General features: G+C 43.7%; 1 protein-coding gene across 1 annotated transcript in view; it reads left to right on the forward strand.

The window, feature by feature from the left end:
- TNRC6B (trinucleotide repeat containing adaptor 6B) overlaps positions 1-16,362 on the forward strand; it is a 250,794-nt gene that overhangs the window by 194,145 nt on the left and 40,287 nt on the right. The window contains 6 exon segments of the mRNA XM_036865529.1: positions 1,515-1,853; positions 4,094-6,442; positions 8,083-8,241; positions 11,128-11,303; positions 13,576-13,650; positions 15,204-15,249. Of these exon segments, the coding sequence (XP_036721424.1) occupies positions 1,515-1,853; positions 4,094-6,442; positions 8,083-8,241; positions 11,128-11,303; positions 13,576-13,650; positions 15,204-15,249 (3,144 nt within the window).

The following is a 16,362-nucleotide window of genomic DNA, read 5'->3' on the forward strand; positions in this document are numbered from 1 at the left end:
GTTATAAGTCATGCAAAGGGTACTATATTAATAATATTAGATAATGACCAATTTATTTTCTTAAGAAGTATGTTTATTATTTATTCATTCATTCATTCATTTATCCTCTGACCTCCCTTCCTTACTAGGAGGCCCAGAACTGCCTCATGATTGGCTGTTAGACACAAGCATTGCTTTGCAGTTAGTTCAGGCTCCTACTCTTTCTTTTTCCTGTTACTCACAGTACTCACCAATGTCCAGTGGGTATAGATTGGGCCCCCTGGTTTCTGATGATGTATCTCTCTCCTCATAAAGGAGCCAGTTCAATGAGCAACATGCTGGCCCAGCATCATTTCAGCAGTTAGAGCAATACTGTCACCAGGGCTGGCCCTAACATGACTCTGGGTGTCAAGGGTCTGGGCCTCAGAATCCTCTGAATTACCAGTCTCAATGATTGTTTCTGTATTGCTGCCAGCCTGTATTTACCAGGTGGATTTTCTTGGAAAGGGTGGCAGTCTTTTGGTAAGATGAAGCAAGGGAGGTGCAGATCCAGCGGAACATTCTCTGTAGGGTTGAGGGGAAGCCAAGGGGTCCTGCAGAGCTTCACAGTCGTCTCAGTGTTCCAGTACTTCCTGTTTGCCATTGTAAAAGTGAGGGAAAACCTTAAGTATTTAAAGTAAATAGGAAAACTAGCTACATTTTGAAATTTTTATTTTAAATGAACAGTTGAAAAACACACACACAAGGTCCACTTAATTTTTTTTTTTTTTTTTTTTTGGACAAAAGCAAAAAGATAACATTTCTAATGTTTACACAGAGTGCCAAGAGTCTTTGAGTTCAGGTGGCTGTAGAAACCAAAACCAAGTTGATTTTGTGATTCTCTAGGCCTGGGGTTCCCTGTAGGGGTCTACTCTGTGCCAGGCCCTAAGAAAAAAAGATGAAAGATGGGTTCCTGCCATTGAGGAACTTCTGGCATGGTGGGGAGAAGGGTCTGTAAATGGAGAATGTCAATATAACCGGTTCCTTCAGTGGTACAGAGATGGACAGCATGTTCCAGGAGCCCGAATGAAGGGTGTGTAGCCTACCTAGTCCAGGGATTTGGGGGAAATTTTCTCAGAGGCCAGTCTTTCAGAATGTGGATGAAGGAAAAGGGTCCTTGGGCTGAGAGCCTTGAACCTTTGCCATGGGTTTTGTGTGGGGTTTGTATGCATCCTTAGACCTTCTGGGCAGCCCTTCAGGTGTTCCACTATTGATTTAGGGGAGTGAATGGTGCTTGCTCCCCTCTCCTCCTTAGTTAATGGAATGTAATTCCACGATACCGCAGTCTTTGAATCCTTGTCACCATCACTCGCTGCCCTTACCGGCTACCTTCGGTAAGCTGAAGATGCTGGAGAATCCGGAAAGACTATGTCCCTCAGAGTTGGGTGAAAGAAGAGTTGTCTTATTAGAATTGGTCTCATGGAAGCTTTCTTAAAAATAATCTTCAGAAAAATGCATTTGATCTCAAAGGCTGTTTCCCAATCTCTCTCTTTCAGTGCCCGAAGTGACGAAACCAAGTTTAAGCCAACCAACGGCCGCCAGCCCGATTGGCAGCTCTCCATCGCCACCAGTCAATGGTGGCAACAATGCCAAAAGGGTGGCAGTGCCGAACGGACAACCGCCAAGCGCCGCCCGCTACATGCCTCGGGAGGTGCCGCCGCGATTCCGTTGCCAGCAGGACCACAAAGTGTTACTAAAGCGTGGGCAGCCTCCTCCACCGTCCTGCATGCTCCTCGGGGGCGGGGCGGGGCCTCCTCCCTCCACAGCGCCCGGAGCAAACCCCAACGCACAAGTGACAGGAGCGCTGCTGCAGAGCGAGGGTGGGACCGCACCAGGTGAGCGAGCCTCATGCGGGTGAACGGGAGGCACGGCGGCTGCAGGGAGTGAGCATGTCACTTGTGTTGCCCACGTCAAGTCCACGTTAATTATATAGACGCTTGGGGTTACTCAAAAGATGGGGGAGGAGCCCAGTGTGAGATGCGTACCAGCATTTCTCTCCTGAAACTGGGTTTTGGTGTCCAGTGAGTGCGTGGTCTTGGCCTGAGCGTCTAATGTCGCTGCTGTTTTTCCTCTCTCTTTGGGACCTTTTTTCCTCCTCAGACAAGAGCATTACAGTTCGAGCCTCCATAGTCCCAGCTTCCCCCACAGGTGTGTGCTCAGGGGGCGACTGGAAGTGAGGCTAGTGCAGAGGCTGGTTCTGAATCTCAGACTCCCGTGTTTACGTTCCTGGAATGCTGGGAGAATAGAGAGAATGGTCTCTTAGATGATAATGTAGAATCTTGGGAGGATCCCACATAATACCATTCTTTTATTAGATTTTTAAAATCAGTATTTCTTTAGAGAGCCCTGGATTTTGAGCTTTGTTAAAAACTGTATGTAGACATAAGGGACCTTTAGCTGAAGGGTCCTACTGGAAGTTTTGAGAGTTTTTAATAGATGAATACTAAACAGCTAACAGTAAAGAACTTCCAGATACCATCCCCCCCCCTTTTTTTTTAAAGCTTGTTAACAGATTTCCATGTATTCTTAAAATATTTTTTGAGACTATATTAAAATTCAGAGCTTGAAGACCATCAAGCGTTGGCAAGGACAATGAGCTGGTGGTTGTTAATGACAGGACACTTTATTCTAGTTCTGATTTGAACGTAGAATTGCCTAGAAAATTCTGTTACCATCTTGTGTGCCAAGCGAAGATGGAAGGAAAGCTCGCGGCGACACAGGCTTCATACAGAGATAAGCCCTGTATAGGAGGCTTCTTGTGGTGGCTGTCAGGCCAGGCCCAAGTCAGGGAGGGAAAGGCCTCCTGGCCCTTCCTTCCTGGCCCCTCGTAACCAGCTGCAAAGGGAAGTGTGAGGGAGCGGTTGTGCCGGGCACTTCAGCAGCTGAGTGTAGCCAGGCCTGGACGTCGACATGGGTGCAGTGTGAGTCAGTCTCCTGTTTACATTCTTAAAACCAAGGAGCCCCTGATCTCAAGAGTTTGAGATTCTCTGCTTCCTTATTTTTATATGGCTCTATGTAATAGTTTTTTTTCAACGTCATATTGATTTAAAGCTCTTTGGTGAAAGGAATAAGTTTAGAAATTATTGGGCTAAAAGCAGGTCATTTTTCCCCCCACCAAATATAGTAAATTCCATCAGATATGTGCTGAGCCAGACTATTTTATCAAGTTCCTTGGGCATACAAACTGATTCATGCTTGTCTGCCCCTGGCATCTAGCTGGGTGGGCATTCCTCATTCAGTAGATGTTTACTGAGCAGCGGTTCCCTGGTCGCCATGTGGAACTCAAACGTTAGCAAGATAGGTCTCTGACTAAAAGGCAGTGACGTGGGGAAGGGAAGATGTGAACACAGTACACTGAGCAAAACGGCGCCAGACAGGGAAAGGTGGTTTTCAGGTGGTAAGCTCAAAAAAGTTTCATAGAAGCAATGGCACTTGAACTAGGCCCAGAAAGACAGATAAATTTCAGTTTGTGAATTCAGAAGGAAAAAACAGGAGGTGCCTATGTGGAGGTGACTATGTGGAATGGTGCCAGGGTGAGAAGGTGCAATTTGTGGAATGTGGGCATCATCAGAGAGAGCAGTGGAAGATGAGACTAGAAGAGTCAGTTGGTCCCAGGTTGTGGAGCATCTTGATCAAACCTCAGTCCAAAGAGTTTAGCTTTATTCTTGTACACTAAGAAACTATCCACTGCCTTCCATACAGCAGTGATATAATCAAAAGTGTGCTTTAGAAAACTCACTGCAGCCAGGAGTGTTCAGCATGGATTGGAGATATAAAGCAAGTACAGGTGTTATTGCCTTGTCTCAAGATACAGGAAGGCCCTTCTCTGTCACTAGGAATGGCAAGAGGGTATCTTTGAGAGATGCTGAGGGGGTGAGATTTAGCAAATACACCAACCTGGCAAAACAGAAGAGATGACTAAGACGGGTGTGATACAGTTCACCAAGGCAGGCAGCTGGGTAGAGAACTAGTTTGCGGGGAAGCATGGTGAGCTCTCCTCTGGGGCACTTTGAGCTTGGGGTGTTAATAGAGCATGCATGTGCAGCTGTGATTGATGAGACACTCTCTTTCTCAGAGTCAGCCCTTGGAGGTGCTGCTGCTTCACATTATGCAAATCCCACTTGGGGCCCGGGAGCCTCCTCCAACAACGGCGCCTCCCCCAACCCTATTCACATCTGGGACAAGGTGATTGTAGACGGGTCTGACATGGAAGAGTGGCCTTGCATTGCCAGCAAAGACACTGAGTCTTCTTCCGAAAACACCACCGATAACAACAGTGCCTCGAACCCTGGCTCTGAGAAGAGCACTCTGCCAGGAAGCACCACTAGTAACAAAGGAAAAGGGAGCCAGTGCCAGTCTGCAAGTTCTGGGAACGAATGTAATCTTGGGGTCTGGAAATCTGACCCTAAGGCTAAATCTGTTCAATCTTCCAACTCTACTACAGAAAGCAACAATGGACTAGGAAATTGGAGGAATGTGAGCGGTCAGGATAGAATTGGACCTGGCTCTGGCTTCAGCAACTTTAACCCAAATAGCAACCCATCTGCCTGGCCAGCGCTGGTCCAAGAAGGAAATTCTAGGAAAGGGGCATTGGAAACGGATACTAGTAATTCCAGTGCACAGGTTAGCACAGTAGGTCAGGCATCCAGGGAACAGCAGTCAAAGATGGAAAATGCGGGTGTTAATTTTGTTGTCTCTGGCAGAGAGCAGGCTCAAATTCATAACACTGATGGACCAAAAAATGGAAACACTAACTCCTTGAACTTAAGTTCACCAAACCCCATGGAGAATAAGGGAATGCCCTTCGGAATGGGCTTGGGGAACGCCTCCAGGAGCACTGATGCCCCTTCACAAAGCACTGGAGATCGAAAGACTGGGAGTGTTGGATCTTGGAGTGCAGCTAGGGGGCCTTCTGGAACTGACACAGCCTCTGGACAAAGCAATTCTGGAAACAATGGGAACAATGGAAAGGATAGAGAGGACTCCTGGAAAGGAGCTCCTGTTCAGAAATCAACCGGGTCAAAAAATGACTCTTGGGACAACAATAACAGGTCTACGGGTGGGTCCTGGAACTTTGGCCCTCAGGACTCTAATGACAACAAATGGGGTGAAGGGAACAAAATGACATCCGGGGTCTCTCAGGGAGAATGGAAACAGCCGACTGGGTCTGATGAGTTGAAAATTGGAGAATGGAGTGGTCCAAACCAACCAAATTCTAGCACTGGAGCATGGGACAATCAAAAGGGCCACCCCCTCCCTGAAAACCAAGGCAATGCCCAGGCTCCCTGTTGGGGAAGATCTTCCAGCTCCACGGGAAGTGAAGTTGGAGGTCAAAGCACTGGAAGCAACCACAAAGCAGGAAGTAGTGACAGTCATAATTCTGGCCGTCGGTCGTACAGGCCCACACATCCTGATTGTCAGGCTGTCTTGCAGACTCTTTTGAGCCGAACTGATTTGGACCCCAGGGTGCTCTCAAACACTGGCTGGGGCCAAACTCAAATTAAGCAGGACACAGTGTGGGATATTGAAGAGGTGCCAAGGCCCGAGGGGAAATCTGACAAAGGAACTGAGGGGTGGGAGAGCGCTGCCACACAGACCAAGAACTCAGGGGGCTGGGGAGACGCACCCAGCCAAAGCAATCAAATGAAGTCTGGATGGGGGGAGCTCTCAGCCTCTACAGAGTGGAAAGACCCCAAGAACACAGGAGGCTGGAACGACTATAAGAACAACAACTCTTCCAGTTGGGGAGGAGGACGACCAGATGAAAAGACATCTTCCTCTTGGAATGAGAATTCCAACAAGGAGCAGGGGTGGGGAGGTGGACGCCAGCCCAATCAAGGATGGACTTCTGGAAAGAATGGTTGGGGAGAGGAGGTCGATCAGGCGAAAAACAGCAATTGGGAAAGTTCTGCCAGTAAACCTGTGTCTGGGTGGGGTGAAGGAGGGCAGAATGAAATCGGAACTTGGGGGAACGGTGGGAATGCAAGCCTAGCTTCAAAAGGCGGGTGGGAAGATTGCAAAAGATCTACAGCCTGGACAGAGACCGGCAGACAACCCAGTTCCTGGAACAAACAGCACCAACAGCAGCAGCAGGCACAGCAGCCGCCGCCGCCACAACCAGAGACTTCTGGTTCATGGGGAGGCCCAGCCCCACCACCTCCAGGCAACGGACGACCTTCCGGTTCCAACTGGAGCAGCGGGCCGCAGCCAGTGGCCCCGAAGGATGAGGAACCCAGTGGTTGGGAAGAGCCATCCCCACAGTCGATTAGTCGGAAGATGGACATTGATGATGGCACTTCAGCGTGGGGAGACCCTAACAGTTACAACTACAAGAATGTGAATCTGTGGGATAAGAATTCCCAAGGGGGCCCAGCGCCTCGAGAACCAAACCTGCCTACCCCGATGACCGCTAAATCAGCATCAGGTAGGCAATGGCTTTTTCTCACAGGTTTTGGTGAAGAAAATAAATCCTAAACCAAGGTGTTTTTATTAAGATGCATTTATTTAACTTAGCTTTGTTCTGGGAATCTTTCCTACGTTAACTCTAGGCTGTTGTTAACAGAGACTCTCTTTTTATAAAATGATAGTGATAACAGATGCTGGTGGTACATTTTAATGTTCTTTCTTGGCAAAAGGAAAAAGATGGCATCCCTGGGTTAGTCTCCCCAGTTGTTTTTTTTTTCGTTTTGGTAATTGTATTGGTCTGCAGAATCCAAAAGATTTATCTCTTGCTAAACAAACTGTGCTCTAGATTTAAAAATAAAGAATTAAAATAGGAGCAGAAATAGACCTGACTTCCATTCTGGTTCTGCCTGTGGACACATCCTGTGTGTTTCTCTTGCCCCGGCGACGGGAAGTAGTCTGTGTTGTTCTTGCAGAGACCATCAGAAAATGCTGTAGCAAAGCTGGGATCTGGAAGGTTTCCATCACTTTCCAGATGATTTTTAACAGTTAACCTCTGGAAGTGGAGTACTTCGTTGTGTGGAGATTGTTATCTCATGATAATCAGTTGTCCAGAATTAAACTTTCTTCCCTCCTTATTTGAGTAGGAAACATCATACCTGGTAAATTAAAAATAGTGCTGGTGAAAATTTTTAAAAAGGCAGAGTGGCGGGGGTGGGGGGGTGGCCGGGGGATTTTGAACTCTTTAAAAAAAAAAAAAAGTAGTGCTGGTAATCATTCTTAGTTTGGCATTGTCAGCTTGAATGTCCTCATATAGTTCAACAAATTAAGAGGATGCACCATTCAAGTGTTCGTTTTTTTAGTTAAAATTATTCATAATATTTAATTTTCCACTTTCCACAGTAAGCTTAGTATTCAGTGAATCCAGTTATGGACACTTAGAAAATGATTACTTTTAATTAGTTCTTTTCTTGAAATATTGAAAAGAATGAGGAAGGAAATGAAGATTGCTCATTAATTCCCTACCTAGAACATGTAAAAATTTTTATTCATATAGTAAAAACCTTCAAACTGTACAGAAAAGCAAAAGGTAATAAGTAAAAGAATCTTAGCCCCTAGGGTCTCTCCCTGCAGGTCTTAGAATTTTGTGTGCCATTCAAAAATTCCGTTCATACCTATAGCAAAATATATCTATCCTTTAAAATTTTTACACGGAAGGGATTGTACTATATACACTGTTCTTCACCTTGCTTTTTTCATTATTCTTAAAAACTTTCCACGTTAGCATGTACATTTCTGTCTTTTAATTGCTTCGTGTATAGTATTCATTTGATGGGCAACTCACGATTGGTCTGACTGGTCCCTTTTTGGTAGATATTTAGGTTGCTTCCAAATGTTATCTGACAGTGATGCAGTGGGCATTGTTGTACATGTAATTTCATCTACTTTTACAAGTATATCTGTGGTATAATTTCCTGGCAGTGGAATTACTGGGCAAAAAGTTAAAGTGACAATGCCAAGTGCCCTCCATGAAGGTGGTACCTATTTATATTTCCACCAACAGAATTCAGGAGTGCCTGTTCCTCCTACCTTCACCCCCAGTGGATACTATGGTGTTCATTGAACAAATCATTCTTAGAGATACATGTCCTTTCTTTACAGTCTGGAGCAAAAGCACACCACCTGCTCCAGATAATGGTACTTCAGCTTGGGGTGAGCCAAATGAAAGCAGTCCTGGGTGGGGTGAAATGGATGACACAGGAGCATCGACCACAGGCTGGGGGACCACACCCTCCAGTGCTCCAAATGCCATGAAACCTAGTAAGTATACGGCATTATTTTTGAGGGAGTCTCTATTATAACTTTGGGGGTCACACATTTTGGCGAGGGCTGTTGTTAAACTGTTGTTTCAGTGAGATTCAGGACCTTGAACCTTTAATAAATGGTTAGCAGCAAATGCTGGGGACTTGGCATATGTAAAAATGCTTACAGTGAGCTAAAAGTCATAAGTTAGTTTTGTTGATTTCGTTTTAACTTAGGTTTAGTGTCTGGCCAGAATAGACATTTTCATGTGGTGCTTTTTTTTTGCTCAGTAACTTAAATATTGCTCATTAGATCTATTTTGCATTTCTACTCTCATGTTGGTATAATTTTTTTTTAAACTCCTGGCTTTTAACGTGGAACAAGGTCTCTGCTGCCCAGTGACTTCATCCTTCCGTTCCTTCCTTTCCCCTTTCTTTGTCTCTCTTCTCATACATCCACCCATGTAAGGACATTTAAGGTTTCTTGAACCCAACAAAGATTTCTTCATTTGAATTTTTAAACAAAGCACGTCACACTTATTCATGATCATTGAAAATCTAAGCTATACTAGATCCAGCTGGCAATGTGTAGTCACAGTAATTTGCAAACTTTGTAAATGGATGCTGCGGAACGTCCCATTGGATGGTGCTCAATTGAAAAATTCAGTCTCAAGTATCTGTTTTCACTTGTTTATAGTTTTCTTAAAAAGTACTCCAACATCACTTTTCTACCATATTGCAGACTTAAGGAATTGTCTTTTGATTAAAAAATGTGGTCAGACTGAATACTCAAAATTTGGACAAGAATAAAAAAATTCTACTGCCAAGTTTATTTTATGATATGTATGATTCTTACCATGCCACAGGAAGGAATATCATCTTAGCTGTCTGTGTTCTAGAAACTCACTCTTGTTCCTATGTAACTTGACTGCATTTTAAAAATTACGAATCTCCTTCCCTTCATAGAAATAGCTTTATAAAGAATTTGATTTCGTCTTGATTTTCATTGTAAAATTGGTTGTATCATCATGGGAAATACCATCCTGTAGACTTGGAATAGATCCAAAATGCTGTTGGAAGGCATTAACCAGACCCTTGGCACAAGGAGGTACTTTAGCAGTACTTTCAGGATTTTTATGTGTCTTTCTCAACTTCAGGATCATCTTTTGTCCATCACAAACGACTCACTTTTCTCCAGATTTTAAATAGTCTTCTACTCTTCAAGATCATCTATATCTGCAGTTAAAGCTGTAGTTATATTTATTCCTTCTCTGGGTAATTTCAGTGTGTAATAGAGGAAGGGGCTAGATCATCACCGCCTACCGAATTGATGCTGATAGTTAACCTGTGATCTTGTCTAGACTGCAGATACCTTATATCTGGTGTGGGTTCTGTGACTAAAATTCGGAGCTTTTTTATCTTTCTACAAGAAGTCGTTTGTTAAAAGTTCAGCTCCTTTCTCTAGAAGAAGGGTTACGTGGATGTCTTCCTTCTTTAAAGGGGTCAGTATGTCACTTATGTTGGGTCTTTAATTCCTGTTGCTTGTCAGGGGATGTATAAAGCCTGTGTTTACAATAATAGTGGGTAACCTCCTATGCAGAAGAAATGGTCCTGGTTATCAATGGCATTTCCAGCAGCGGAGAGGACAGCCCCCAAGCCCTGCCTCTTGCTGCCCAGTCACAGAGCCCCTGCAAGGGGGGCTCAGTGAACCCCATGGAGGTTCCATCAGGTTCCCCTGGGCGTTGCTGGGAGATGATGCCACAGTCTGAGGAAATCAACTGCCTTGCACCCTGTGTACTTGATGGGTGCCTGCATGGCATCATAGGCCTGGTCCTAGGGCATGGCAGCAGTCATTCAAGGAAAGGCCTGGAAGAGACACCTTTCTGGCTCTAGACTCTTCACATGAAGATATCTAAATCAAATAACTACCCCTTTGTAAAGGTCCTGTCATTTGGTAAATTGAAGGTGTGGATGGAGCTTCTAGGCAGGATAGTGTTATTTCCCTTCTTCCATCATTGTATAGAGTATCATTACCACAAAGTGTATCTGTCAGTTCCATACAGTATTTTAAGAAGGAGATTAAGGATTTATCCCAATCTCCAAATTAAAGATCTTTGTTTAAAGGGGGATGTTGGTGAAATTTGACTCTGGATACTGATGACGTCCTACTTCGTCGAATATTAGAGCCCTGATTTCCCTCTGTCTTTGTTCTGTTTTCCTCGTTCCCTGTCTACCACATTTCCTCCGTCTGTCTTTTAAAAGCCATTGCTTATACATTGTCTTTGCGTAGGATCTTTTTAGTACCTAATCCATTTCAAGTGTGTAAATCCAATAACTTTCAAATTTTCATGGCTATATGTGAATTTCTCTTCTTTCACCATAATTTTGATATTCAAAATCTAATACAGTTTTCTTTTTTCATCCATTTTGCGTGTTCTTTTCTTCACCCCAAGCAAGGTAGACAGTTGTTCTTTGCCATACCGCATATTTGTAAAGTCCATTATAAAGTTCACCACATACTTTTAGGAGGGTAAAACTAAAGAATGCAGTAAAACATCCTTATTAAGAGTAACAGATTTCTCTAAATTGAGATGTGAAATTTCTTATAAGTAACGACAGGTTCTTTTCAATTGGGGGATTTCTGTCAACTTTGTATAAAGGAGAAAAAATCATTGAACCAGAGGCCAGGAAATCTTGATTTGTGGTTTATTAACTTACTCTGTATCGTTGACCCATTTTGGGTTTCCATTTCTCCTCTCAAAAGTTCGAATGATATTCGCCTTGCCGTACAGGTAGACTAGACAAAATTACAAATACACTAAAATGCTGCGTTTACGGGGAATGGTTGTTGCGGTTATTGTTATATATAGCTATTGCGTACAGTTGGTTCGTTCTTCTCTTAAAGATTCCAAATCTATGCAAGACGGCTGGGGGGAGAGTGACGGGCCCGTGACAGGAACTCGCCATCCCAGCTGGGAAGAGGAGGAGGATGGAGGAGTCTGGAACACCGCCGGCTCTCAGGGAAGTGCTTCCTCCCACAGTTCGGCAAGCTGGGGACAAGGAGGAAAGAAGCAGATGAAGGTAGCCCGCTTTAGAAATGCCTGGGCTTGCTTATTCGTTCTTAGAGGGCAGAACTGAGAATGTTTTCATGGGCGAAGCCAGGCAGCCGGAGTCCCTGAGGTCCTCAGTGAGGGGGAAGGTATTTTCTTCAGAACAAGTAGCTACTTCCTCTTTACCCCTCATCTTCCTTCCCCGTGACCTTGAAATCTCGAACAACAAAACTCTTGCTGTGGGTAAGATGGAATTTTCAAAGAAACGAAATTTTCCTCACTTTGGCTTCCATATTAGAATAATTCTTTGGAAGCTGTCAAGGCACACCTTATAAATGTTTTACGCTTTCGCGTTCTAAAGCCAAGTCAGTCCTTAGAGTAAATCCCCAGGAATATGTAAAAGAGAAACCACAGTAATATGGTTTCTCCAACAGCAATCATCGCAACTCATTTTTATCTCATTCGGGAAACTCCAAGGCCCAGGACCCTTTTCTCAACAAAATGAGGTGCCAGTGCGTAACCCTGCGTTAGCAACTAGATGATTTATCTACATCCTGTGCCAGTTGTGTTCTACACTTGTTACTTTCTGTATCTTAGAACAACTTAGTTTCTCCTTTGATTTGCATAATTTGATGAGGACTTTGGTTTTCAATCTAGAACCTGAACGACTCTCAGTAGAAGCCCTCTTTTTTCATTCCAGCCTCTCATTCCACAGATACATTGAGAGACATAGGAAGTGGGCAGCCATGTATTTAATTTGAGGATGGGAGCCTTGCTGCCCTAAGTAACGCTTCACAACTGAAAGTCCTGGTTTTCAGATACCGGGTGCCATTTTAGAAGGTCTTCAGTGGCCAGGGGCTGTACCTTCGTCCCCTTTGCCTATGGGATTTTGTTCTGAATACGATTACTCTCTTTTAGGCCTGAGAATACAGATTGTTTCTGTTAGAGACGTTTTGTTTAAGCAGTCATTTACAGTTTTCCCTCTTAAAGGACTTGTATTACTCCAGTCACAAAAGAAATTATTCAGTAAACTTGCCAGCATTTTTAGTACATTCGTGTTGTCTAGTCTGCTGTGGCTTTCTTTTTGTTATTTACAAATTAACAATAAGACCAAATTACAAGACAATTCAGGAGACTGTTGAGGAAGCAACTGAGTGAAAGGTACTAGCCCACTCAGGGAACCACCAAGATTTAACGAAGTTAATTGGGAATTAAATGTTTCTGCTCCATGACTGATGATTCTGACCTTTCATACTGAGGGCCTCTTTGTGTGTGTGATCAAATACAGCTGACATAAAATTTACCGCCTTAACCAATTTTAAGTGTACGGATCAGTCGCATTAAGTACATTCACACTGTTGTGCTGTCATCACTAACATCTGTCCACAAAGTAACTACCACTTCTCTCCTCCCTCCAGTGAGGGTTTTTTTGACCCTCAAACTAAGTACCTTAACACTTGCAAGAATAATAAAATTGATCTGACCAATACCATCAGAACACAAATAGAATTTTTACCTGGAGAATGCACACGTGCACAAAGCCCCATCACCTCCTGCCCCCACAAGGTCCCTGCCACAGTTCCACTCACCTTCTATGTAGAAATAAAAGTGGAACTGATGGCTGGTGCCTTGTTCAGTGGAGAAACTAGTTTGTCCCATTAAGAAACAAGCAGAAACCTACATCCGCCACCTTTGCACTTAAAACTAACTGCCCTCATATAGTAACAGCTATGCGGTAAGCTTGGCGATGGTGTCTTCTGCTAGGCTTCTTTCCCATTGGGGATCCACATCCTTTACACTATGAAACAAGCAGATGAAAGTGCTACGTGGATGAGTTCCTCATTGTATCCACACAGAGAATAATGACCAGTTTAAATGGGCTCCTTTCCAAATAACATGCACTAGCATCAAACTCTTTTTCTTCACTCCTAATACAAACCGGCTTGGGTTACAAGGAGATACTAAGAGAGAAAATACTAGCATGCAAACATTATGTTTTAGAAAATCTGATATTGACCTTCTATTTATAGGGTAAAAACACTAGCTGACCATATATTTTTCCAGTTACTTCTAATTCAATGCAACGAATAAAGTAAGAATGAAAACACAGATATAATAACTAAGGCATAGTACTTTTTTAGACTAACAGATAACATATCAAAATAACTATAGTTAAAGAGGAATAGTTAGGGTTCAAAAAGGTAAACTCTTGGTTTTGCATTTTCAGTCAGTACTTATGCATCTCAGGAAGTTGAAATAAAATAAATTATTTGATTCTGAGGTCACGTATTTCATTTCTCTAGTGCTCACTAAAAGGAGGAAACAGTGATTCATGGATGAATCCTCTTGCCAAACAGCTTTCAAATATGGGATTGCTGGTAAGTTTCACTTTTTCATATGTGTAATGTCTCCCAACTTTTACATTTAGTACAGATTTTAAGACCACTGCCACATATAGTGCAAAATTACAGATTTAGAAACTGGTTAAGCAGTGTTCCTGATTTGGATTAGGCAGTATTTGTTCTCTCTGCTTTTTTTTCTTAATGAAATACTCCAGTATTTAAAGGGTACAGCTTTTAAATTTTTAGTCCTTGTATCCTTTTCCTTAGGCAGTTAGGGAAGAAAGAGCCAAGTACTTAAAATTTATATAATTTTTGCTGACTACTGTACCAGTTTTAATATTATAATTTTTAAAAAGACAGCAACTGCAGAATAACCAGGGAAACTATTTGTGATTAATTATATAGGCAGTTCTTGTAGAATTTCTAATTTTTTGATCTCTTGGGAACATTATGGGGACACCCTGTCCCCGGTTGCCAAAAGACAAATGACTTGGCTGCACATTTCGAGATTTGATGACTTGACAAGTCACAAGAAGAAGTTGTCATCATTTGGCTGCCACTCTTGGAATTTGATCCTGAGCCGACTGGAACTTGAGCACAGGGGTTTAATTCTCCAAGCAGCTGTTTAGCTGTTCCTCTGCCCATAGATTTACTGAAGCTAATTTGATGTGAAAATCGAATTTAGGAATACAGACACCAACAGCAATCAAAATTAGTCAGATTTTTGTTTTTAATATTTATTTCTTTATTTGGCTGCACCAGGTCTTAGTTGCGGCTTGCGGAATTTTTAGTTGCAGCATGCGGGCTCTTAGTTGCGGCATGCGGTATCTAGTTCCCTGACCAGGGATCGAACCTGGGTCCCCTGCATTGGGGGCGCAGAGTCTTAACCACTGGACCGCCTGGGAAGTCCCAAAATTAGTCATTAAAAATGTTACTGGGACTTCCCTGGTGGGGAAGGGGAGTGGTTAAGATCAGCTGCCAACGCAGGGCACACGGGTTTGAGCCCTGGTCTGGGTGCCGCGGAGCAACTAAACCCGTGCGCCACAACTACTGAGCCTGTGCTCTAGGGCCCACGAGCCACAACTACTGAAACCCATGTGCCTAGAGCTAGTGCTCCGCAACAAGAGAAGCCACCGCAATGAGAAGCCCGCGCACCGCAACGAAGAGTAGCCCCCGCTCGCCATAACTAGAGAAAGCCCGCGTGCAGCAACAAAGACCCAATGCAGCCAAAAATAAATAAATAAATAAATAAATATATATATATATATATATATATATTTTTTTTTTTTTTTTAAGTTATAAAAATGTTACTGTCTTGGGACTTCCCGGGCGGTCCAGTGATTAGGACTTTGCGTTTCCACTGCAGGGGGCGCAGGTTCAATCCCCGGTCAGGGAACTAAGATCCCTCATGCCGCGCAGCCAAAAAAAAAGTTATTGTCTTCATTCCAGTTTAAGGTTCATTTCCAAGGATGTTGTATAGTCCTAGTAGTAAAGTAAGGTGTGGCTCACACATGAATAATGCCGTTTCTCCTCTGATTCAGACGTTTAATTCAAGCCTTTAATCTTCCTTCACTGTTCTTTATTTTCAGAGTCAAACTGAAGATAATCCAAATAGCAAAATGGATTTGTCTGTAGGTGTGTATCCCTGCACTAATACGAATGGAATATGTTGCTGTTCATGACACCCTGTTGGGATCCCCTGCTCACTTTGAGTTGGGATGGGTGCAGGTCCTAGACACATATTCCACACTCGCTCTGGGGAAGGTACCGTGCTTGACGTAAATGAGTAGTGTGTGCTACATATAAAAACTTGAGACTTGGAGGCCACTGGGCAGCTGGGGAGACTGTGTGTTCCACATAAAGGAGTCAACCTTTGCTCGGCTGTTGGCACTTGTTGTCGTGGACGAGTTCAGGCTCAGCTTTGCCAGGTCCTCCAGTGTTTTCAAGAGAGGCCAGAAATTCAGATATGCATTGACATCCTGATTTTTTTTTTTAACATCTTTATTGGAGTATAATTGCTTTACAACGGTGTGTTAGTTTCTGCTGTATAACAAAGTGAATCAGCTATACATATACATATATCCCCGTATCTCCTCCCTCTTGCGTCTCCCTCCCAACCTCCCTATCCCACCCCTCTAGGTGGTCACAAAGCACTGAGCTGAGCTCCCTGCGCTATGCGGCTGCTTCCCACTAGCTATCTGTTTTACATTTGGTAGTGTATATATGTCCATGCCACTCTCTCACTTCGTCCCAGCTTACCCCTCCCCCTCCCCGTGTCTTCAAGTCCATTCTCTACATCTGCATCTTTATTCCTGTCCTGGACATCCTGATTTTTAAATAGTGGAAGCTAATCCAGATTTTTTTAAATGCTGTGTGTGGCCAAATAAAATATGTCTGTGGCCCTGCCAGAGTCAGCCCTCAGGTGGCCAGGTCTGTCTGCACTGGGATGTCCCATTATTGACCAACCCCCCCCACCACCGCCACCCCGCAAGTAGAGCAGATGCAGCATCAGCCCTTCATCTGTGGGACCTTCACACTGATGCTGTCGCTCACCTGAAGGAACTTGAAAAGAATCAAACCGGGAAGAAAAGGAAACAGTCCTAGGAGATAAGGGAAATAACCTCTGATCTGTGATACTCTTAAATACGAGAGCAGCTAAAAAATGAGCTTCATGTCACTGTACAATAGCAAATTTATAGACATGTGAAAGAAAGTGGGAATAGCCATTGCACCTGGGAAATTACATTG

This window comes from Balaenoptera musculus, chromosome 10 (assembly GCF_009873245.2).
Source record: "Balaenoptera musculus isolate JJ_BM4_2016_0621 chromosome 10, mBalMus1.pri.v3, whole genome shotgun sequence".
Classification (NCBI taxonomy): Eukaryota; Metazoa; Chordata; class Mammalia; order Artiodactyla; family Balaenopteridae; genus Balaenoptera; species Balaenoptera musculus.